At 42.1% G+C, this 25,323-nt stretch overlaps 1 protein-coding gene across 1 annotated transcript; it reads right to left on the reverse strand.

The window, feature by feature from the left end:
- Window positions 1-1,503: 1,503 nt before the first annotated feature.
- Window positions 1,504-12,343, reverse strand: LOC308325279 (holocytochrome c-type synthase-like). The gene is made up of 9 exons (XM_080777759.1): window positions 12,245-12,343; window positions 11,916-11,990; window positions 9,783-9,877; window positions 8,837-8,916; window positions 8,206-8,316; window positions 7,877-8,025; window positions 6,805-6,924; window positions 3,867-3,953; window positions 1,504-3,399 (listed from the first exon to the last, which is right to left on the reverse strand). Exons 3-9 carry the CDS (start codon window positions 9,874-9,876, stop codon window positions 3,198-3,200), a joined length of 843 nt encoding a protein of 280 aa, XP_080633885.1. The 5' UTR covers window position 9,877; window positions 11,916-11,990; window positions 12,245-12,343; the 3' UTR covers window positions 1,504-3,197.
- Between the last annotated feature and the right edge of the window lie 12,980 nt (window positions 12,344-25,323).

The following is a 25,323-nucleotide window of genomic DNA, read 5'->3' on the forward strand; positions in this document are numbered from 1 at the left end:
ACAACAATGGCCGAACATATTGATGAAGAATTTGATTTTGAAGAGTTTGAATATGGTGGCGCGCCGTATATGTTCGAACCCGAGTATACAGATGAGGAATTACGTGAAATGGATGAACGCCGGGCACTACAACAAGAAGCTAATGGCGACACAGTTGACGGAACACCCCAGAGAATTCATGATGAAAATCTCGACTGGTGTCGTTGTGGTAAAAGATGCGCTAGAATGCCACTAAACGAGGAATGCGTCTGCTGCACAGAGTTTTATTTATGGCGCCCAGAGCAGGATTCAGACTCGGAGGTAGATGAAGATGACCAAATATCACCCTGTATTACAAACGCTGAGGAGTTTGCACCTATGATAAACAGAGGTGTCCTAGAAACTATTTTTCACGCAAAAAACAGTTGTCATAAACCAGAGCCTGCTGGACCGGATGGGCATTTATCGAACGAGTAAGTATATGATTGAATATAATCGCTTATTACAATTGGCTCAAATGTGCTATGCAAACTTCAAATATTTACACGTCGCATCTAGTTCTATTCCACTGTAAGTAGCAAATGTATAAATAACTAATACTAACACTGTAGTGTTACTGTATTACAGTAATGAGAACATGTCATAGTTTATGACATAGTTTATAGGCCTAATATATGGTTTCTATTTCATAAATGCATCTTCTAAAACGCTAGTTTGTTGTCCTTTTCTCTACAGCCAATGTCGACTCGAGTCCTATGAGTTCTGCTTGGAGTGGCTTTTGCGTGGTGAGAGCTTAGCGAAAGGAACAATCCTCCCCTCATGCATGGTTGCTGCAATCCGGAGAGCCTATCCCTCAGAAGACGTGGATTTTTAGACTAAGCTGGGGATCTTTCCGATGATAAAAAGATTATAGCAGTTGACTATTGTGAATGATGCACAACTCCCCCCCCCCCCCCCCCCCCCCCCAAGCAATTCCACTACAGAGTACAGACTGATATTTGTTTGCATAATCAAAAACTACTATTTGTATCCTTGACCAATTCCAAAGAAAGTACTTGGCACCCTGTTTGATTATTTGACTGAAGGCTTGTCTCGGACTATCCTGTGTATATTTTCTCAAAATAAAAATGCAATAAACACACATTTCATCGTAAGTAAACATTCCACTTTGTTACTTCTGAATACATAACACTGCTCGATATACAACAAATATTCATAAAAATATAGCCAAAAGATTTACTAGAATAAAAGACATGTTCAAGTGAAACAAATCAACAGTTTGACATTTTTAACTACATTTATTATTAAGATACTGAATAAATAATAAACTAAGGCACACGCATGAAATATATCTGATTTAGCACATTTTTAATTACCGGTATGTTGAAAAATAAAGCAGTTTGTGATGATGGCTGCTGCAAATCACATCTGTGTTTTCTGGGGATGGGGAAGCTTTCGAAAGTTAGTTGGAACATTGAAGAAAAACAATACTACATTCAAGCTGTTTGTTGGGATATGAGCCAACATGTCAATGTTCTTTTAATACAGAATGAGATATCGACATCGCTTATCGGCCATAATAGCAATTAATTGTATTGGATATCAATATCAGCCAAATAGTCTCATCGGTACATCCCTAAAATAAACAAATCATACATTACCACATGCAATACCTCCACGGACCACCTGTTGAAAACCCCTAACTGCTTCTGAAGGCAAGCCTGTCTGAGGCTGAGCTCAGCAGTGAACCTAGGTTTGACATGGCTGTATTTAATATGGTGGGGAATCTAGGGATACTATTAAGTACAACAGTGCAGGCAAAGCAGGCTTGAAGTTCATCCTTGACCTCTCTGGTCAATTTCTAGACTTTAGTTACTGAGCATTAGTTTGGGAAAATATACCACTCCACCAGAGGCATGAAAATAAATATGTTTTAATAGCAGAAATATCACAACACTAACATTTGCATAATAGCAGCAATGGCAAATTTGTACAGTAATGAACATTCTGAATCTACAAGGTCATCTCTCAACCCGAGGAACCCCATAAACTAAAAACCTCCTACATTGAGCGATCTGGAACTATTTGAATCCTTCAGTTCGAGCATTATGTGCAAGTAATACTCATGTATTACCATGGAAACAAACCTGTCATATTCAAACTATACCGAACAATACTAAGAATGAAAGAACAGATGAATCACAGATTCTGTTTACATGTGGATTCAATTCATCATGAATGCACTTTAGGCCTGGTTAAAGGCTGGGTAGGAATACGACTCAAATGAGAACGGGTCCATGTAGCAGTTTCTATTTACATTTTGTAATTGAAAGAGAACTGACCGTGTGACAGTGTTGAGATACAAATCCTCAAGCTGCTTCACTAATGACAAAAAGAAGAGCGACTTTGTAGACAATAGAGCAGAAAATAAATTATGCGTAAAGAAATGATGCGTACCTTTTATGAATTGCAACCGTTCCACCTAAACCGTGCCAACCCTGTGTCTAAGTCAGTGGTTCTCAACCTTTTCAAGCCGCGACCTCCTAAAATAATCATATTTGAACTGGGGACCCGGTTAAGTTAGGTTCCACAGTGGCCTGGGCCACCTAGGCCGGTAATCCAACCTGATGGCGTGCCGCGGGTTCGAGTCCCGAGCCTGTCTGCCATTGTCGAATGTCTTCCCCCCATCTCTCCCCCTTTCCTGTCACATTACTGTACCGTAATCAAATGAAGGCAAAAAAGCCATACAAATATAGTTTAAAAAAAACTTAGGTTCCACAGATAAATATTATGAAAATAGACGATCTACAAGCTTCTAAAACGGGAGCTTGTAGATCTGCAATTTTCACAATATTATCAATCAATGTTTGCCTTTCTTATAATTTGGCCAATGTTTGAATTTTTTTTATAGATCGTTTGATGCAGTAAGGCATTAAAACAGTCATAAGTCTTTATATTGTCACTTCACTGTCATCCGACAGGTTGAGAACCACTGGACTAAGCAAGGTATGAGGGGGACCAAGGCGATAAAGGATTTATTTTTTATTCTCTTTTTTCTCTCAAGCCTATTTTTGTAGTTGCTTCCATCGTGCCAATTAATTATGATAAAAATGTGTCACTTCTTTGAGCGTAAAGCTTCACATACCAGAGAGATCTGGGAACAACTAGAAAAATTGTGTTGAGAAAAAAGCCAGACTTATATCGTTTAAAGTTAAGCATCAATGTGTCCACCTCCACCATGTCACCCTCATACGGTCCCAGATGGCATTGAGGGAGTCCAGAGCGGGCCTGACGTCCAGAATGGTTTTGGACTGCTGCTTTTGGTCTATGGAGCCGGCATCATAATAGTCAATGACGTACCGCACCTCTGTACCGCAGCGATCCACAACCCAGTCATGCCTGTCAAACGGTAGGTCATAGCTACTCACATTGCGACACACACACACACACACACACACACACACACACACACACACACACAGAGTAAAAAGATTGAAACACAGCTAACTCTCCCCTCCATGTTTTTGTGACATTAAAGTTCAAGGGTAGAAACTATACTGCATGGCAGAAGGCACAATTTATGTTTACGGTACTCACTCTGTTTCAGATGAGGCATATGGACCGTTCAGAAATCTGGCCACTAATGACATCATACATTTACCAGCATGCTAACCTTCCAATGCTGCACTTTAGCTTTGCAAGTTTTAGCTACTTTAGCTTTAGCTTAGAATCCACATCAAATTCATTGTAGGCAGGATTCTGAACTGTCTATAGCCCTCCAATGAGATGCAGAGCGATTAGACTTATAATGAGCATCAGTGAGGCCCAATTAAAGACATTTTTGATAAAATGTTTGCGATTAATCACGACACACACACAATACTGACCCCATAAAATTTCTGATCCTGGCTCTGGGAGTAAGGTCTTTCGCTTTACCTCCAAAACGCACCAGAGATGGACCACATGGACATTCCCTGCACATGAACACAGAGGGGGGAAAAAAAGGCTAAATACAGACGCATTATGGCCCTCATTGTCTCTACACCAGCCAAAGGCATGTGTATGACAAGGAGTATGTTTTGCACCCTGTCTGTCTGTGTCCGTCTGTCAGTGTAGTACACTGTACAGCTAATCTCCAGCACCGTTAACCTGGCCGATGCCAAATTTTGCACACACTCTCCCTGGATGCCAACCTCTGCCCCAAATTCTCCAGAACGACCTGTTATAGCACCACCATGACGCAGCTTTTCAATTTGTTTTCACCTATAACTGCACTAATCTGAATGAAACGTTGCAGGCACACTCCCTAGAGGCCAAGGACAAACCTTTGACCTGCATTTTTGACATCTGCCTTTTATAGCGTCACCAGGAGGCCGACTTTTGTAAAACATATTTTTTAATATTACTCCTCTATTACACCTCCTATTTGATTGGCTGAGCACCCCATAGCGGTGATTTGATTAGCTGAGCAATGTACGCATTAAAGATAAAAAGTGAGGACAGAAAAGTGACGACGCCAAAAGTGATTGGCCGTTATGTGATGATGTACGATGATGATATGAGCGCACCTCACTTCACACAGGTGTGGGTTTTTTTACAACTGAATGGGTGAATTATACACCTTTACTTGGAAAATAAATTTGGAAAACACCCTGGAATCTTAAACAGCATAATGTTAACACTGGATGCTGACAATGTAACATGCCACACATTCTGATTTCAGAACGCAGGCAGATTAAAGCACATACAAAGACGGCTTTGTATGGTTCTATGTAAAAAGCCGTAACGCTGGCATTAAAATGTATGTCCTCTTTGTTATTCCAATATTTCAGGATATCTGTATAAAATTGGCTACTTTATCACCATATATCAGCTTCTGTGAAGACAATATCCCCAGCAGGGCCCAAATTAAATACAAAACAGACACTGTAGTTCACCGCCAAGGAGGAGGCCCACAGAAGTTTGTTGCACCAGAGGGAGTGCAACAAACCATGTACAACCCAGATTCGGCACAAACAAGGGACTACATTATTTTCGCTCCTATGCCACCAAAATGTGGAACGCCCTACCAACAGTCATTAAGACATGTGAATCCCTTGACTCCTTCAAAACCGCTCTCAAAGGGCACCTACGGACGGCTGCAAATCGAAACTGGCCCCCGTAAAATCTGAATCCCCCCCACCCCCCCTTTTCCCCTCACTGTATATGTTTCTTTTCCCTTAATGATGAATTCCTGTTCTGTTCTTTGACTATATAGAAGTGTCTATTTGTACGTCTCTAAATGTTTTGATGAATTGAACATGGTGGACCCTCTTGTAAACAAGTGTAATGCTTAATTGGGTCGTCCACTCACAGTTAACAGTCTTTGTATTGAGTTTGTGCTTGAAATGTACTGTAATTCAGCAAACTGTTAATAAATATTTCAATCAATCAATCAATCAAAGTGGACCAGGAAAAGAACACAATGATCAATTTAAAGCAGCCAAAAGAAACTACTCTGAAAAGCTGAAAATCAAGTTATTCTAAGGCCAAGCCAACGACAAAGAACACTGACTCTTTGTCCGTGCAGGACATCACTAACTCTAGTAACTACAGGAGGACATCCCCCATACAAAAGGAGGCCTACTGGCTGATTACATTCTAATTCAGGTTTGAGAAGACCAGGGCCACACCCTTTGTTTGCCCCAATCCACACCCTGCATAAATAATAAAGGTCATGGGCCTGTATCTGGGTAAACCGGAATGTCCCCCCCAGTCCCGATACTAGGGTTCTGGTGGCCAGAAATACCTGGTGCGTCCGCCCATTCCGAGGGCACCAGATTTGTGGGTCTGACTGTTCCGAGATTTGACTGGGGCGAGTCGACTTTGGTGGCCAGACAAAGAAGGGTCTGACCGTTCCGACGTTCCACGGTTGTGGAGCGACCATTCTTGTATTCTGGTAAACCATACAAAGCCATGCTGATGGATGTACCGCCACCGGTATGTAAATAATAGATATGCATAATACCTACATTCGAGAGAGGGCTCAAAATCTCAGTTGGCCTTTCAACTCAACCGAACTAAACAGCCTTTGTTTCTTTTGTTGGCCTATTTCTTAAAAGGCTTTAACACACCAAGTAGACTTGTTAGAACTATTGCTAACTATAACTAGTACAGCGACAGATCAAATAGGTTTGCGTCCGGTCATGTCTCCAGTGTTATTTTACATATGCTGGTCCGCTGACGGCACTGTTCTACGCCTTAATGCATCTACAGGCCAAGCGGTCTTATCTTGCTGGAGTGCTGCTATTGGGTGACGTCACGTTTAAAAGTAGCTCCAAACAAACCACAGAGACTACAGCTGACGATCAGGTGGTGCAGCTGTCCTTTGCCTGCCTGAGAGGAAATAACACGAGAGATGGGATCGTTCATTTCTATAGAAATCAATCAATCCCCTTATCGATACTTCTTATTGATTAGATGCGTTATCGATCCTTCTATTGATCCTTTTTTATTATTAGTAGTTGTTAGCTAGTAGTTGTTAGTTGTGTTGCTAATCTGGGGCACTCAATATCACTTTCATTCAATTCCTGCAAACAAACAAAGGTATAATAGCATGTTAGCTTCAACTGATGCGCAACATTGAAGCACTATGGGCATGCAAGCCGAATTCAGTTTTTACAGGTAAGTTGGTATTGGTAATATCCGACTAGCTAACGGTATGGGACACACCACACAAACTAAGGCCGACTGTCGGATACAGACACTCCTTGATGGCCCGATTTCAACAACTATGTGTGTACTTTGTGTTTGCAATTGTTTGAGTGTAATGCGTGTGTTATGTACTTTTTGTGCAGAGCTTCCCATCTCAATATTTCCTGCCAGGCAGCATCATTGTTGTGGTTGTGGATTTGGATGATGTTGTTCATGTCTTTCTGATTCAGGTCTCCCTCATTCCACCGCCACCTAGATACACGCACGCACACATGAGAGCGTGCGCACGTACACACACAAATGAGAGCGAGAGCGCACACACACACACACACACACACACACACACACACACACACACACACACACACACACACACACACACACACACACACACACCGTTATGACAGATGTTCATTTGACAATGACATCTGGGCTGATACCAAAGATAGGAGAAAAGATAAGACAAGATTATGTATGGTGGCTCAGGGGTAGTGTGGCTGATTGGTAACCGCAAGGTTGCTAGTTCGAACCCGGGCTCCCCCAGAGTTAGTGTCGAAGTAGCCTGGGGTCCACCTATGCTTTCTATGGCATAGGCAGCTCCCGACAGGATCCGCCGGGAGAATCTAGACGCAGCTGCGCAACATGAGACTAATTGATTAGAGCGACAGAGAGAGAGAGAGTGTGTGTACATACATGTGCGTCAATTTAACAAAGGTGCAGATGATCAGAAATCAGCAGAGAGTGATCGACGTTTGTGCTACTGTATGCCATATTGAAGTGGACGCGGACCCAGACTTTTTTTCTCCCTGGAAATAAAAACATTTGGGTTTCCGAGGCTAGTGTCGAAGGCTAGTGTATGAATGTGTGTGTGAATGGGTGAATGTAATGCACAATCTATGTAAAGCGCCTTGGATAAAGGCGTTATATTAAATGCACCATTTATTTGTATACCAACAGCTGTCCATGGAATGTGTAGCCTATGTATGCATTGTCTTGCTTTCCTCAACTGCCTTTGGCTGATGCCCAATCTTTTCATCAGCACAAAGTACTGCAACAGACACATGTCAATAGACAGACAGATACATACGTGCCTGCATACATAGTGTAGTGTAGACAGAGACAGTTCCTTTTTCCTTCAGCAACACATATAAGCCGTGGTCTATGAGTAAAACAGTCACACAGACAGTTATGTTGTCTTCCTCACCCTTTCCTCAACATGGCATTCCAGAACATCTGTTCAGAGGGATACACCCATTTCTGTTCGGAGCCAGCTCTTGGTATGGCAGACTCCTGTCTGTCCCGTGACAGGGAGAAGGGCTGGCCTGGAGACGGAAGCTGATTGGGAGGAGGCATCTGGAGGGACAGAACAATAACAATTAGCCAATGGCTGTGTGTGTTACTTTAGCATTTATTAACTCTGGTTTGACTCTGAGGAAGAGGAAAGTCAAAACGTCAGTCACCCCTGGAAAACAATAAAAACGTGCTCCAATCCAGTGCACCATTATATTTAATTTGGGTAGTGTGTGGGTGTACCATATTGTCTGGGTTGATGTCTGTTGGGATGTACTTGTCTCTGTTGGCAGCCTTCATGGGACATTCAACAAATTCATAAGCTCTCTCCTGGTGGGCAGGGACTGATGGAGTCTAGAATCAAGGCAAAATATTATAGTAAAAGATGACAGACTATTCTAGTACATCAATTTCCAATTAAAAAAGAGACATGGTCATAATAAATATGTGAAATAACTAAGGCAGGCAAGAGACTGAAATAAATACAGTATGACTGTACGTAGACTTAAACAGTGCTATGAAGCAAATGCCTAGAGAGTCATTTCAAGTGAAAATGAAAGATTCATTCATGGTCTATCTATGCCATAGACACTATGGAACCAGAATATGGTTTGTTAACTGTTGTCCTTTAAACAGGAAGGAACTACAACAGTCAGTTACAGTTATCTTATCACTAAGTTTAATCACGGCCGTCGATCTGTGTCCTGAGAAGACCCAAAAGTTGAGAAACACAAAATATGTTGTGAAATGTTACCACCAATGCAAACAATTTCATATAAACTAATTGGCTAGAGAAAGTACTGTTCAAGTGCTTTGGTCACACATCTGAGAAACTTGTCTCAACCTTCTATCTACAACATAAAGAGCTACTTACAGTGGGGGAGGTGTTTGACTGGTGCATGGGGCATTCTGTTGCTTTTGATTGATGCATAGGGCATTCAGAAGGAGAAGTGCCTGGCAGGTCAGAAATAAAAAAACAGGTCAGTTCAGTAGAACTTTCTTAAGCCTGATCTATAATATAAAAGGTACAGTATGCGTTTTTCACTTGCAGTTGTTTTCATTGTGCAGCAAGTTAGAAACACATGAATTTGCCTTTACACAAGGCAGATCTTTACACTGACTGAGGAAGCAAGGCTTAGGCCAGTTCTTTGTGCTTGCAGCCATCAAGCTCAACTACCATTAACAGAAATTAATCTGGAGAGCATCTGCTATTTGTATTCTTTCCAGTTTTTCATGTGCTTATGGGGTGAAAGTACTTCATTAGATTAGACCCCTTGGTCTGGTTGTTATCATGTGCAATGATGTCTTCCCTTTGTAGGGTTTCTTTCTGGAGGCTGAAACCTTGACAGTCAAACGTGCCAATGAAAAAAACAGTGATATACTTACTGACATCACAATATCATCCCCTCCCCCTTTATCATACAACAGCTGTGGGTGCGGTTCAGGTGGATGCAATGGTGTTTTTCTTTTTCCTGTACCACGAGTACGAATGAGTGTGAGCTTCAGTTCCTGGGGGATTCTCACTGCCCTCTACCATATTGCCGAATTTCGTAAAGCTTAGAACTGCCAAAACTGCTAAAATGGCGGAATGTTTACGGAAACAATAAGGGGTCTATTCTATTGTTGTCTATTTGGGCTTGACCCCTAAATAGGTGACAAGAATGGTTACAAAAATGAGTGCTAGGGGGTGTGGTGGAAATCTACAAGACCTCAGGTGGAGTCAGAAAACAATACAGATATTAATAAATTACTTTGAAATCTTTATACTTTTGCCTAATTACTTGGCTGGTAATATTATGAAAGAGAGATATTAGCCATACTTGTGTGTTTGGACTCCTGATGTGTGATGGGACATCCCTGAGTTGGAGTCACGAGGCTATCCGCTGCTACGGTGGGGTGGACTGAGGCTGCCATGCTGCCTGGGGAAAATACATTATTAGAAGAAAGCTGTGGTCATTCAGATATACAGCACGACACAATTATGTTTTACTTGACGATTAATTGTCATACAAATAATTGTGATTAGTGATTTAAAAAAGAATTGCACAGGGCAATGGGCACATATGAAACATAACTTAAAACATACAAGGAAATGACATGTTTTTTGGGGTCCCCAGATGATTACATTGTTTTCTCACTCAACAATAAACAAACCAAAATACAGTATAAGTGTATACAGAGAGTATCTTCTGCACTTTTCTAAAGTTACAATTTAATGCCGTTTTAATAACAAATTGGCCAAATATTATGTAAGAAAGAGGCAAACATGTCTGGAAAAATATATATATTTATCTTCTGAATCAAGTCAAACTGAATGTAGTCTCTCAGACTGGTTCTCAGATTGAACTAATTAATGTAATGCCTACAGAGTGTTTGTCAGGGTGGGGGTCCCCAGTTCAAATATGATTATTTTTGGGGGTTGGATGAAACGTTTTGGAACCCTTTAGAGACCAGCTATGTCTGTGGCCACTTTTCCGCCAAAAGAGCTTTGGTTAGATTCTTGGAACCTTGGTGCTTTCACGGAACTGGCAGCCATTTTTTTTGTTCCGGTTCCGCACAAACCTTTAGGGTTCTGAGCGGCTTCATTTTCAGTTGAAACGTTTGGCGGGAAAAAATAACTGATCCGGCTCAACCCCAGTGGAAAACCCCGCTACAGCAGTGGTTCCCAAAGTGGTGTCCGGGGACCCCCAGGGGTCCTTGAGGGAGTTCCAGGCGGTCCCCAGCTAAATGATAGTTTGGAACCAAATGGACCCTTATGTGTCTGTAACTCTGAGTGTACAAATGGAACCAAATGGACCCTAACATGCAGTGATGTAAATAGGTTTTCAATGTAATGGGTCCCGAGACCCAGGGGTTGTCTTTGGTCCCAGGGACATTTTATGAGTCCTAGTTCAGGATAAAGTACAATACTGAGCACAGTATTGCATCCCAGGACCCCCAGAAGGTGCCATGATTGCGTCCTTTCTCAATTTCGTAAGTCTAAGGATGCAGGATGCAGGCTATTTGCATCACTGAACAGGTCCATTTGGTTCCATTTGTACACTCTCAGAGTTAAACTAACAGTGATTTCACAATATAAATTGGGGGTCCCAGAGATAGAAATGCCATTCAATGGGGGGTCCGTAGACTAATGCATGTCAAACTGGGGGTCCAATTAAACGGGTTGAGAATCACTGCTAGAGCTGTAAAACAAATTATCCCTGTCATATCTTTTCAAATGGGGGTCTGCGGGCTAATAAGTGTCAATTTGGGGGTCCTTGACATGAAAAGGTTTGGGAACCACTGCGCTACAGACTGTGACAACAGTCACACTCGCACCTACATGTGATGTGCCCTTGAGCACAGACTGTGAATCAGGGTACGTGTTACTGAAAAAATGGCATAGTGCAGTTTTAGGCAATGAGCTGAGAGACAATTGACTTAATGACTGCTCAACAAGAACCTGAACCTTTGACTGTACTGTATAAAGATTAAGAGGTCAAATATTATAACTGTCTACAACAGCAGATGACATGATATTCTGTATGAACTTATCATTATAGTCAGGCAGACAGGAAATAAATTGGTCATTTCACTTGAGCATATTATATAGCCCTAGAATGTCTGTGATCTTATACATTCTAGGGATAGAGCATATTGAGTCAGAAAGGAAAGCTAATACGTGCTCCAATTAAGTCTGCATTAAATAGCAATTTAATGAGTAAGCAAATAAAAACCGCATGGGGATTCTGAGTGTATGTATTGCTGTCCACTTGTCCATTTCGGGTCGAGAATGGGGGGCATCTGCCATTGACATTCATAGCACACTGACCAATGCTGCATTATAGATGTTTTAATTACCATCACTCATCATCTATTCTATTGGCTATTCTGACATTACATTCTAGTATTTGTTATGTTGACAACACAACATGTATTTTAAGTATTACTTTCAGTAATTTCGCCAGTCTTACCAGCTGTATCTGCAGTCAGTCCGGACTCCAATCTCCAATGTCGTGCTAATAGAAACACCGCTTACCCACAATTCACTGCGAACGGTGACGTCAGTCACGTCAGCGAAGAAAAAAGGGTGAAATCAGTATCTTACGAATAAATAAAAAAGATAAGAAAGAAATATATACACCGATCATGTCTGTGGGTGTAATTTTTAAATTTTGTGTGATTAATTTTTTTAAATTAATCACAGTTATTTTACCTCTCCTAGATAGGAGAGGTAAAACAGAAAGGAAAGAAATACATAATAACAGTCTCCAGTAGGGGTCAGTAAACTGAGCATAAATACCGGTAGTGTGGGTTTTTCTCGTTTTTTCTGCAATGGTTCTCTTTGACTGGTTCCCCAGCCCATAGGAATGAATACTCTTCCGGTTGAAGTAGTGCTCTGTGCTCCACCCACACACACAGGCTGCGTCCGAAATCATTCCCTATGCCCCATATAGTGCACTACTTTGAGGTTCCGCCATTTTGTTATAGTGTCCGAATATGTAGTGAGCATTTTTGCACCCTAACGTAGTGGACTGAAGTATCCCACAATGCACCGGGAATTGTAGGGAGCATCCGATGGTCACTACAAAAACACAGCGAAGCAAATCTGCCCCATAATGCATTGCGCAAGCTCGCTCTTGAGCGCACATGCACGCGTTTGCGCACGTGCGCTGCTTCTGCATGCATGCGCTCATTGCGCTCCAACTCAGAAGAGGCAGAAGTTGAACCAGCGAAAGAAATCAACACAAATATACTTTTTAAACTTTCGTTTTCCCCTCTTTTCTTCCCTGGCGGATCTCGAAGCTACAGATCTCGAGACAAATGATCTGTGCATTTATTTGAAATTGTTTTATTTTATTTATAATAAATCTACTCGTTTGCAATAGTATTACTAATCTGATTCATTAAGTATCACCCAGGCCCAGCGCATGACGTTAGGAGAGCAATCAGTTGCTTGCTGTAGAATATATTTGTGAGATTCTTTATCACAAACGTAGGCTAAATACATGCATGTGAGACACATATTAATTGCCTGCCATGAATATGCTATCTAACATTATTTCATTGAATTGCGATAAATGCATTAAAACTTCATTGTGTAGGCAGTCATTTATTGGACTGCTGTTTCTGTTAACACCAAACGTCCGTATTGTGAGCAGAGCTTGTAGATCGGCTACTTTTGGTAATTCTTTACCAAAAGTACCCAAGTAAAAGTATACAAGCTCACAACACGGACGTCGCGCGTTGCTTAGATCGGCGATTTTTGCCGTATCCCCCCCGCCCCAGGATTAGCGGGGGTTCATGTGGTTAAGATTAAATCATGCTGCTGATATTTTCATATATTGTCAAGGTTGTGCACTGTTTTCCCATAACAATGGGTCTATGATTATTATCAATAAATTAATATTAGACTATATCCATTATCCTAAATAACCTTTTTATCATAGATATATAGGCCTAAATGCCTGCAAACATATTTTCATTAACCTATTTAAAAATAACTTTACAAACTGTCCTTGCAGGGAGGTGACAGCCAGACTTATTTGATACAGTCTGTTCCTAGCGGAAATTCAGCAGCAGCGTTTTGATTGGTTTCTTGTAGTCAGTTGATTCTTCATATCCAAATGAGTGAAACGGCCGGGATGATTTGTTTATTTTTCAAACAGTTCTTTAATTTTATGAGGCGATCTGAAAAAACCTAATGGGGATTTCATGCAAATAAAAAGTACATGAACCCGCGGAACTACAGCGCCCTCTATCGATATTGACGTCAGAGTCGGTGCTCCCCATACAGGGAGTATTGTCCGAAATCATCACTATAGAGTCCACTAGAATCTGGATCCCCGTATGGGGGATAGGGAGTAGGGAACAACCCTAGCAATTCGGACGCAGCCACACTCTCACTACACACTAGAAAGTAGAGACTCGAGTGAGACTCTTCGAGAGTTATAAAACAAAGCGAGAGAGAAGAAACTGAAAGCTGACGATTCTTCGAAGAGTTTTAAAACAAAGCGAGAGAGAAGAAGAAAGCTGACGACGATTGAACGCGTGAGTCAGGAAGAAAAATCGCATCCAACTTCACACACCCGCCATATTTATCGACTAAACAACAATAATAATACGGAACTTATTGCGAGTCGTCGAATATGGCTCTCACGGCGGAGATGCTGGGCATAACGCGTCCGACCGAGGAGGAGACCGACAAAGACGATGTGGCGTGCAGCGACGAGGAGTCCGCGTCGCGGCTGAAGAAGAAAGCCAAGATCAAAGTGACCCTGGAGGCGAAGTGCGGCTGCACCATCACCGTCAATCTCATCGTGGACTCGGGCTCAGGGGCCTCCATTCTCCCCGTGGCCATGTACAAGAGACATTTCAGTCACGTGACTCTCGACGCGCCCAGCGCGACTCTGTACACCTACACCAGGATCCCCATAGCCGTCCTGGGCTGCTTGGAACTGAAGGTGATTTTTAACTCAACCTCTGCCACCAAGCCCGTCCACGTTGTGCCAGTGGGACCACCCATCCTAGGTTTGGATATCCTCAAAGCCCTGCGTCTGGATGTCGACGGTGATGGTGAACTCGTTGCCCCTAAACCCTCTAAGGTGATGAGTCTATTAAAGTCGTTCATGGTGGAGAGACCCATGGCCATGCCAAAGCAGACTATACACGGATGTTTTGTCCACAGGTGTCAATTAAAAGAAGGTGAAATTCCGTTACGGCAAGGTTTGTGCCGTTTCCAGGCAAGTCTCCGTTCTGCAGTCTCCCGGGAACTACGGAAACTAGAGGAGGAGGGCATCATTGAACGCATCGATTCGTCACCGTGGGTTTCGCCCCTTTTTGCCGTGCGACACAAGTCAGGCAGGGTTAGGCTGCGTGCAGACCTGAGAGAAACCAACAGGTCTTTGGTACTAAGCCCCGCCCCGATGCCAAGTCTTGAGGAAGTTTTCCAGGAGCTCAAAGGAGCAGGGTGGTTCTCTACTATAGACCTCCAGAACCTCTACCTCCAGATACCGTTGCATCCAGACAGCAGAAACCTCACTGCATTCATCACCCACGATGGTCTCTTCCAGTACACCAAGGTCCCCTATGGTCTCGCTTCTGCACCAGCTGCATTCCAGACAATAGTGGCACAGGCGATGTGCACTCTGGACGGTGTTCTGTGTTACCTGAATTACATCATCGTGCATTCAGACAACTTTGATCTCCACCTGACGCGCCTTGATTCCGTGCTCCGCCGCCTGGGCGACTGTGGTCTTAAGTTGAGCACAGGAACGTGCCAGTTAGTGAGGAAGCAGCTCAACCTCCTGGGCCATGTGTTTTCGGCGTCGGGTGTCCGCCCAGACCCGGAAGCCACTGCTGCCCTCTCAGAAGCTCCTCCCCCCCGCAATGCTGCGGCTCTGCAATCATTCTTGAGTGCCTCGGGGATGTACAAAAAATATTTCCCCAACTACGCTTCTCACATTGAACCACTCTCTGCTCTGTTGAAGAAAAACCAGCCTTTTCAGTGGAATGACACTGTGCAAGAGGCCTATAGTTGGGTTAAAGAGCTGATGGCTGGATGCCCAGATCTGTCCATTTTTGACCCTACTCTCAAGACCTTTGTCACTACAGACACTTCTGATTATGGCATAGGCGCAGTACTGACACAGGTGCATCGTGGCAAAGAGAAGCCTGTCGCATTTGCGTCCTGCAGCCTGAGTAAAAATGAGAAAAAGTTCACAGTGACAGAAAGGAGTGTCTACGCTTGTGTGTTGGCGACTGAGAAATGGTACGATAATCTGTGGGGTATACATTTCACCTTGCGCACAAACCACATGCCACTCATAACCATGCTCTCCTCTACCGAGGGTCTTGCCAGAGGAGGCATCCTTGCAATGTGGTCTACATGTCTCATGAGCCATCACTATACTATGATGTATAATCCTGGCCCTTACGGTGCGATAGCGGAATGTCTTGCACGCATACCCTTACCCTTCACTGGCTCTCTCACTAAGACGGCACTAGTAGGACAAGAGAGATACACACCCATAAAAAGTTAATGAACCATCACCAGAAGGCGAAGACCTGGTTACCACACTGCTCCGGGCAGCGCACCCCTCGCGCCTCCGCCTCCCAGTTCTTCTGCGTGTGTGTGTGTGTAGTGTCAACACACGCAGAGATGATACATCAGAATCACACACACACTTGCGCGCACGCGACACAGTTTTGGTATGGAATGAACATAACATAATAATTAGGCTTGCATAACTAAACTAAAGAGAAGTGAGCCATCTCTCTTCCCTTACAATCTGATGATAGTTGCACAGTAGCGACTGCAAAGCAACATATGACACATAACGATTATAGTATCAAGAACAAAACATGGCTTGAATATATTGTTTTAAATGACCTATTTGAGTTCAGAAGAGTACTGTTCCTTCTAGACTGATGCATGTGTAGCAATTCTTTAATCAAATGTCACAATAAGCCTAAGACACCATGAGTTGCTTTAATACATTTTAATTTAGTTTGTCTTTTGAATGAATTATATTTTTTGTTAGTTAGAACATGTCAAATAACCTAAAATATATTTTTAAGCTTAAGGTGATAGCTAAATAAGTGTCATAATCCGATTAATCGTTTAAATAATCGGCCGATGAATCGATTATGAAAATAATCGTTAGTTGCAGCCCTAATGTACATATAACTACAGGCATTCATAACTACAGACATTAATATAGCCTGATTGTACAATTATATAGGCTACATTTAACAAACAAGTAAAGAAACTGAAAAAGCGCTAAGACTTGTTTACAACAGGTAAAAAGTAAAACGTGACATCCATATGGAAAAAGGGGCAGAACAACTTGGAGGCGGAGGTGTGGGGGGTGAGCTGTCCGGAGCAGTGGGCTAAATGGTAACCAGGTCTTCCCCACCAGAAGGTGGCCATGTTCCCCCTTTTCCCACACAGGCTGAACTGGCCAGTTTTGTATTTTTCACAAGTTTTTGTTTAGTGTTTGACTTAAGTTCAGTTAAGCATTATTTTCCAGTGTGGCTTTGCTCATTTCAGTCTATTTTGTATTACTTTAATTATTAGTATTACTATACTATATGGAGTAGCAAGATATTTGAAAGTATGATTTAAGAATGTCAGAATAATGCCAGATATTTGACAGTATGATTTAAGAATGTCAGAATAATGCCAATGCCTCCTCATGCTTAGTTGTGTTTACATAGTTGACCAAATGCAGACTAAGACATTTTCAGTATTTTTTTTTTATCCCTTTATGACCCGAGGAAGCTTCTACAAATGCCTTCTAAATCAGTAGTTCTCAAATGTTTTCGTAGTTTAAAATTACGAAAACATTAAAAACACTTTGGGCTCCATCTTGCGCCACCCCTTACCCCTTATCCCTAAACTTATTTGCCATTTTTTACAATTTTAAAAATAGTTCAACTAGCTAACGACACTTATCTTGTATTTGTACTATTTTAAAATAGAAAAATAAAATATTAAATTGCAAATAAGTTTAGGGATAAGGGGTAAGGGGTGGTGCAAGATCTTAGTTTAGTCATTGGTAACTAACCTAGCATTGAACCTGGTTGTTCTCAGCATGTGATTCCCACAGATCTTTAGAAAAACTGGTAACCCCCTGCAGCCCTGCCCCATGACACTCCAGGATCAGTGTCGGGACCAAAGACTAAGAACTCGTAGTTGGTGGTGTAACTATGAGAATTTAGGATGGCGTTTATGGACTAGTAAAAGTTGGATGGATCAACGCAAATTATGTTCAAAGAGTGCTGTTTGTTTTAGTTCCGACATACTATTGTTATGACTGTCATTATACCGACACCCTACCCAAAACCCTAACCGCAAGCACGGCACAACCTTAGAGTATAAGGGCGCAACGCATGTCGGACCAATGCAATATCGGGAGCGACGGGTGATTTCTACATGTCGGACCTTTGACGTGTCGGATCTGTGTGTGTATCCTGTTTGGATGTATGACAGTATGATCAGGTGTTGACACTAGTAAAGCAAAGTAAACGCATGCGTGTTAAAATGAACAGTAGTTGGTAGTGCTGTCGCCTCACAGCTAGAAGGTCCTGGGTTCGATTCCCGCTGGGGACTCTGTGGGCACTGGCTGCGTGTTTCCTCCCCCGCGTCATCAGTGCCCATACCCGAGGCGGGGGTTGGAAATAGGGCCTTTCTGTGTGGAGTTTGCATGTTCTCCCCGTGTCCCCTAGGGTAGATACCCTCACAAAAACATGCCGTAATCCTGGTCTCTAAAACTACCTCCCCCTGGCCAGCCGGGGCGCCTGATGGAGGAGAAAGGAACTGGTCGGAATAACGTGTCCCTTCCACGCGCTACGTCCGGCCGGGGAAATTCCCCTCTGTCAGTTGAAAAGAAGCAGCTTGGACTCCTCATGCATAGAAGGAGGCATGAGGTCAGTCCGCTGCCCCCCCAGGTTGGCAGAGGAAGTGTAGCGCCCAGGATTACATTCGATAATTGGCACTGGGTGAAAAAGAAAACTGGGTTACAAAATCGTGGGATTTTTTTTTTTAAATGAACAGTAATTCCAATTTGACCTATCACGATTTACTTTTCGGGCAAGTGGGCATGAACTTTGGGCAAGTAGAACATGACCTGTACTTGCTCAATGGGCAAGTGCCGCTGAAACCTTTGTGTCAACGCCTGAATGATTACCGATAAATCTAAAATGGTAATCCTGATACATTTGATTATTTGACTGATTATTGTACTCACAATTATTGATGATGCTCCTTATGTCTTGGATCAAATAGTATGTCAATGTCTTCATGGTTTTATTGTTCTCAGAGTCCTGGGAGTTATGAATGGAGAGATGGGTTGTACATGGTTATGGTTAATCTTTGTGTAATGGTGAGGGCAAGGTGCAAATGCTGACAAATACCTTACCTATACTTTTGCTGCATTTTGTAATTCAATTCTGAGTGTACTTTCTTAAATGCCTTACCAGTGACAGACATTTTAATTTGATAACGGGGTGCCTGTGTGTTACATATTATAGACACGCCATTTTTGTATTCCTTGCTTTTAAAAAGGTGCCCAATGAACTTTCTACTGCTTAAAACTTTAATAAATGTATGTCCTGCATTCCAGGAGCTTGCATCCCCCCCTACCAGAGAACCAAAAATGCAAACTATTGGAGGAGTAAACCAAACTAGTGGTATGATGTAAATACTCACTGACGGCTTACTTGTAGATTCCTGGAGGTGGCAGTATATCATTAAGTGAAGGAAGGTCTAGAATTGACTGATCAATGAATAATGAGTGACCCTAACCCTACAGTCTACACACTGAGTTCGCCATTTCTATTTCCTACATAGCCTACATAACCATATCCTCAAAGGACATTTTGCCTACCCGTTCAACTGCTGGGCCCAAGTCTCTAAGATCTGATCAGCATATTAGTGATTTTCTACAACATCTGTCCCTAAATTGTTTACCATGCCACCACAGGATGGTGCTTAGCTGGTCAGTTTACAAAGGTTGCTAGTGAGATATTCTACACTAGAATCTACAGGAATGGAAAAATAAATGACATTTTAGCATTCTATAACAAATATTCAGTAGGGGGTCCCCAGCTAAATCATTGATAGTTAGGAACCAAGTGGACCCTTACATGGACTTATGGGTCCATTTGTACACCTTCAGAGTTATGAGAGTGGTATTAGGTACGGTCACCCCTAAACCATCTCGGCCCTCGGTTTTTTTCCCGCCGACCGCTCGGTGACGCGGTTCTTGTATTCTTTATTTTGTTTTACTGAGAATAAGGTCAGAAATAAATGTAGGGTTAGGCATAGTTTTACTGGGGTTAGGTTTAGGCATAGTTTTACTGGGGTTAAGCCTAGGAATAAGGTTAGGTTTAAAGAAGAATAATTTACTTGGGTTACTTCAGGAATACCAGGCCGTGCATGATGCTGGGGCCTGGGGGTCAATGGAGAATTCTGGTCTCAGTTTTTTACCCCTCTTTGTATTGAGACAAAATGTTCGGTTTATTGTGTGTAGCAGATGGATCAAGTGGCATATGCTTCCTAACAGTCTGAGGGGGAGATAGAGATAAACATTGGACCACATTTTGTTAGATATTTGGAGCATATGTGGTGTTTGGCTTGGAACTGAGAGGGTTACTGGAGCATGAAGCTGTTGTAAACATCCTGAGTGCCTGTGGAGATATATTCTGCAGTGAACTCCTTCGCTGCAGCAGGTCAGAACCAACCAGCTCCGCCAAGGCAACACAGCAAAGAAATACGTATTAAGAGAAATTGACATAGGCCTACAGCTAGACTACGGGTCCACTTGTTCATTTGTGTCTAAATTATATTCCTTGAATCTTGAAAATTAGCTAAATTGTTTTCATTGTGTTTAATAAAGGTTTCGTTTTTAGTCACTTCCACTAAAGCTCGAGCTGTACACAACAAACTGTCAAACTTGTCAGTATGACTAGGTTGTCTACATTTCATGAGCTTTCATATTATCATTAATAGTCAGGTGGTTTCACCTGACAAAAACTCTGAATAGGCCAATCAATCGGTGCCTATAAACCTAACAGCCTGAGACAACTTTTTTGTTTCAGTCAGATTAATGGAAAGTATCTCCAGTTGAAAGAGACGAAATTAAACGTTTTGCGAACAATTCTCGTCTTCTTGCCTGGAGAGCAGCGCTGGAATTAGCCCCATATGTGCCCTCTCCCTCAGAGGGCACATATGGGGCTACGCTGGAATATTCTCTGGGTGTGCCATACTTTATAAACCAGTCCCAAGGCTCCCTCTTGTGGCAGCCATTTGTTACTACATGTAATATTTATATGAATTAATTTAGATGTAGGCCTTTAAACAAAATACCTTTCTGACAATGTGTTTTGCCTCAAAAGCCAATTTGTTTTTTTAACTGATTGTGAACCAGGGACCACCACCCTGACTAGTAAGAATCAACCAGCGGACCACTGTTTTCCCCCCTCGAGTTCCATAGGCTGCACTACTTGGCTATAATGGTGAACAGGGACCTTCTTGTATCATTTTCCTAATCAACCTAATCCTGTACTTATTCTTCAGGTATGTCAGGAGAAAAACACTCACAGAGATACAGTAGTAAAAGTTGCAAAAGTAACACTTTTACAGCAAAAGTATCACTTTTACAGCAAAAGTATCACTTTGCTTTTACTGTTTAATAGCTCTGAGAATTCTGCCTGGCAATTCATTCAGGGGCTGTGTTTCATTCACGTGACCTCTTGACAGAGTATTAGACCAAGTGGACATTTCAGTGAGCTGATCCTCTTCTGTTAAGTTTAAAGTACTTTTGCAATTGTACGACCACTGACAATTATGGATTTGCTTTTCCGCCCGGATACCCCCTAGAGGACAGGCTTCAGATGCGCCTCCTCAGGAGACTCGGCTCAGATCTGAACCCATTTCATTTGGCGTTAGGAACCCGTTGCTGATGTCTTTATTTCCACTGTCCTCATGCAGTGGTGGAAAACGCACTCACATGTTATATTTAATTAAAAGTATCAATACCGCAATTTAGAAATACACTGTCACAAGTAAAAGTCCGAAATTCAAAATCTACTTGAATACAAGTACACAATCAACGTTATAAAAATGTACTTAAAGTACCAAAAGTAGAAAGTACTTATTATGCAGAATGTCACATTTCACAAGTATAATCTTTTGAAAATAGCAGATCTAAAGATTTAAAGATAGCTGATCTACAAGCTGATAGCTGATCTACAAGCTCACAATGCGATGCATCGTGAGCTTGTAGATCAGCTATCTTTAAATGGCCAAAATGTATAGGACTGAAGTGGTTAATGTATGTTGTTGATGTTTGTAATAATAATCAAAATCTACAAAGTAAGTGGAGTAAAAGTACAATATTTTCTTCTGAGATGTAGTGAAGTAGAAGTAAAAGTACTGAAAATTGGAAATACTCCAGTAGTAGTAAGTAAATCAAACATCTACTGATGCACAAACTTGGAATCGTTGGATGTTTCTGGGTCTTACAACAGACACCCTCCCCCAGGCGACCCGACCAAGGCTGATCAGACCCTGGCCTGTGTCCATGTTCCAAGATTGGTGTCCAAGTGGCATGCTACTCTACAGTCCCCGCTGTATCTTGTGGGACTGAGAGATGGTCACAGACTGAGAGACAGATACAATATGCAGATAAAAAATACCTCAAAATTGTACTTGTGTAAATGTACTTTGTTACTTTACACCACTGTCTACATACAACATAGTACGATGACAGTTCCCATAAACTACATTCTAACCTAATGGCTATTACTACAGGATTTATCAATATGACTTATATTTTCCTGTATTTCCTGTAAAATGTTTTAAAGTAGTGCACATACAGTATATGAATGAATGAATGAACACCACAAAGGAAAATAAAACTCAGCTTTGCTTGTGGCCAGTGTATACCCAGTGTATATATTGCATTGGGAATTTGGGAGATAAGTAAGGTTTAATACAACCAGTTGGAGGATTGCTGCAACAGGATATAAGTTTCTCCTGCAATGAACCCTAGGGGGGCATTAGTTGTATGGAAAACACATGCTGAACACATGTTTATTGTGGGGATGGGAGATGTAATACTGTTTTATCAGGAAGGAAATACAGCCTACTAATAATGGTCCAGATGGAGAATAATTATGAGGATATTGGGAGTCTGTCTGTCTGGGTCAATATCAGGGTTGTATGATTCAGACGGTTTGGGTGGGGTCATTTTCGTATGACAGTGTGAAGTATACATTTAGAGGAGTCAGACCTGGACAAAGAATGGTCAAAGAAACTATAGTCTGACTGATAAATCAAAAAGGACCCACCCTCATCAGGAACAGCTAGGGTTTCAGTTTTTCATTCGTCTTGCTCATGGAAACGGGAAGCCCCAGCCTCCACTCAGTGTCGGCTACTGTAGGCCTACTGGATCAGAGACAGCTAGAATGATGAGCATGTCATTGTCTGGGTTATATGCAGGTTAGTGACAGATCGACTTGCCAAGGATAATGTGAAGAACGTTAAGTGAACTGTATGGACAACAATGAGCAGTTTGTCGGGCGTGTGCCTAATTCGTTCCAAATACAACAGTTCTATTCTATCTTAGCAGCCCAGTCACACAGTGTCAAATTCTCTGACAAAACACTGAGAGAACGCTGCAGCCGGTGAGATAGAGTACACGCATGCATGAGTGAGATCACATCAGCTTCATGGTGTCATGAGATGGTTTCTAATTTCTCTCTCTATCGCTCTTTCCTCTCACACTCTTTCCTTCTTATTCACTCAGAACACGACTGAATGGAACACACACACACACACACACACACACACACACACACACACACACACACACACACACACACACACACACACACACACACACGTAGAAAACAACATAATGCAATAAAATCGATAGATAATAGATCAACAAAATTAAATGAATGCGTTTGTTTCCAAATACCAGTAGACACAAAGTCACACTTTCTTGGTTAATGCCTGCATCATGTTCAGAGAGCCTGGGCAGCCATACAGCATGATGTAATCATCAATATGGCAGATTATTCTTCCTATCCATACCATTATTGACTAGCGTTGGATGTCAGTGCATTTGTGTGTCATCATGCATAACCTTTATTTCAACTCGGAGTACAATTGAGGGGCAGGCCCTCAACTGTGTGTGTGTGTGTGTGTGAGGGAAAAGTCAGGACCCCGAGTGTCAGATTGAAAATCTGTTTCCGCGATAGTGGTTGTCATGGATGTCACGGGCCTGTCACTTCCTATTAGTGTCCTGTCCTTGGAGTTGGAGGTCTAGACGCCGGGATCCCGGCTTGCTAACAACATGCCTGACAGGAGCTTTCATCACTACAGGAAAAGGGTACAAATCAGTTATGTCTGCTGATTTACTAATTGACTCTAGTGGTCTATTAGTGTGTGCGGTATATGTAGGAGTATATGAGGTCACAGAGACATTGGAGGGTGGAGGAGAAATAGATTACACATGATGAGACGGCAATGACTGGAATTCTGTTCCATTAACATGTAAAACCGTACAGAAAATCCCTTTACTGAAGCATAATTTAAAAAAGAAACGCCCGACTCCTTTATGAAATGGGTGGGGTGGTTACTTGACTTTCAGCTAACAGTTGGGTCATTTAATAAGCCACATCCCTTTGGACAAGAACCGAGTCCGTCCTAGACTCCTAGTATACCACACTGAAAAAAGGGGTCAGAGGAAGAACTTTGAAGCTCAAAACGTCACAGCTTTTTTGTGGTGCTATAAAGCGTCTGTCACATTGGAGCCCTCAGTGTGCGAGCGTTTATTTATTTTTCTCTGCCTAGTATACTACACTCCCAGGAAGGAATCTAACATTCCTAACATGATTGGCGATATACTTTTCAGCACCTCAAGATAAAGGGAGCTGTTCGGGTGAAATATGTTCATAATTATTCAAGTCAGGTCTGAGTTTCTCCAGGCTCTCTCTTTCTCTCTCACGCTTCCTGGAATGTAACCATCCATTACATAACAGTCCCAGCTGAGGCAGTATAGGGGCCCTGTGGTCACACACACTCTTTGTTCCAATCCCACTGAGTAGTGATGCTTCCACTTAGCACAGCATCAGTAATAAGTTGCGCAACTTTATGTATCCTAAACTGTTTTATCTCTGTACTCTGCAGATAAATGGACCTGATCAACATCTCCGGTCTGCCTGCCTGCTTCTCAAAACATCTGTCCCAGTTTAGCCCAGAATCTCTCAGAGCCTCTTGTACAGGAGAACTTGTGAAAATATACCACATATGTTTATGTTTTCCCCACGGTTTTCATTTCTACGAGATGTTTCCAAACAAAGTACTTGTATGCTAAGTTGTACGACCACTACCATACCTATTGCTCTTTATATAATTTGTCAGTTGATGTAAGACTAATACAATTGTATTTCTGTATACCGGTAGTTTGTCTGTTGTGAGTATATGGTATGTAACAGCAAACTAATTGCTATTACTCCTGCTTGTTCTGATACAATGGCAAATAATTACAACATAACATTTGTTCCAATCTAGGTAATTGCATGAATAAAAAATTACTCATGCACAAACTTGGACACATCATCTGTGTTGTAATTTGTAATCATTGGATGTTTCTGGGTCTTGCAACAGACACCCTCCTCCAGGCGACTCGCCCAAGGCTGATCAGACCCTACCCTGTGTCCAAGTGGCATGCTACAGCCCCCACTGTCTCTTGTGAGACTGTCAAGTAATCTAGAACTCTATTCAAGGTAAGAGTGGAGGCAGTGATGTTCACTGTAGGTAGGCTACCACAGCAGTCTTGGTTGTTAACAATATGATGCTGATGTTTT

This window comes from Protomyctophum bolini, assembly GCF_963924005.1.
Source record: "Protomyctophum bolini genome assembly, chromosome: 12".
Lineage (NCBI taxonomy): Eukaryota > Metazoa > Chordata > Actinopteri > Myctophiformes > Myctophidae > Protomyctophum > Protomyctophum bolini.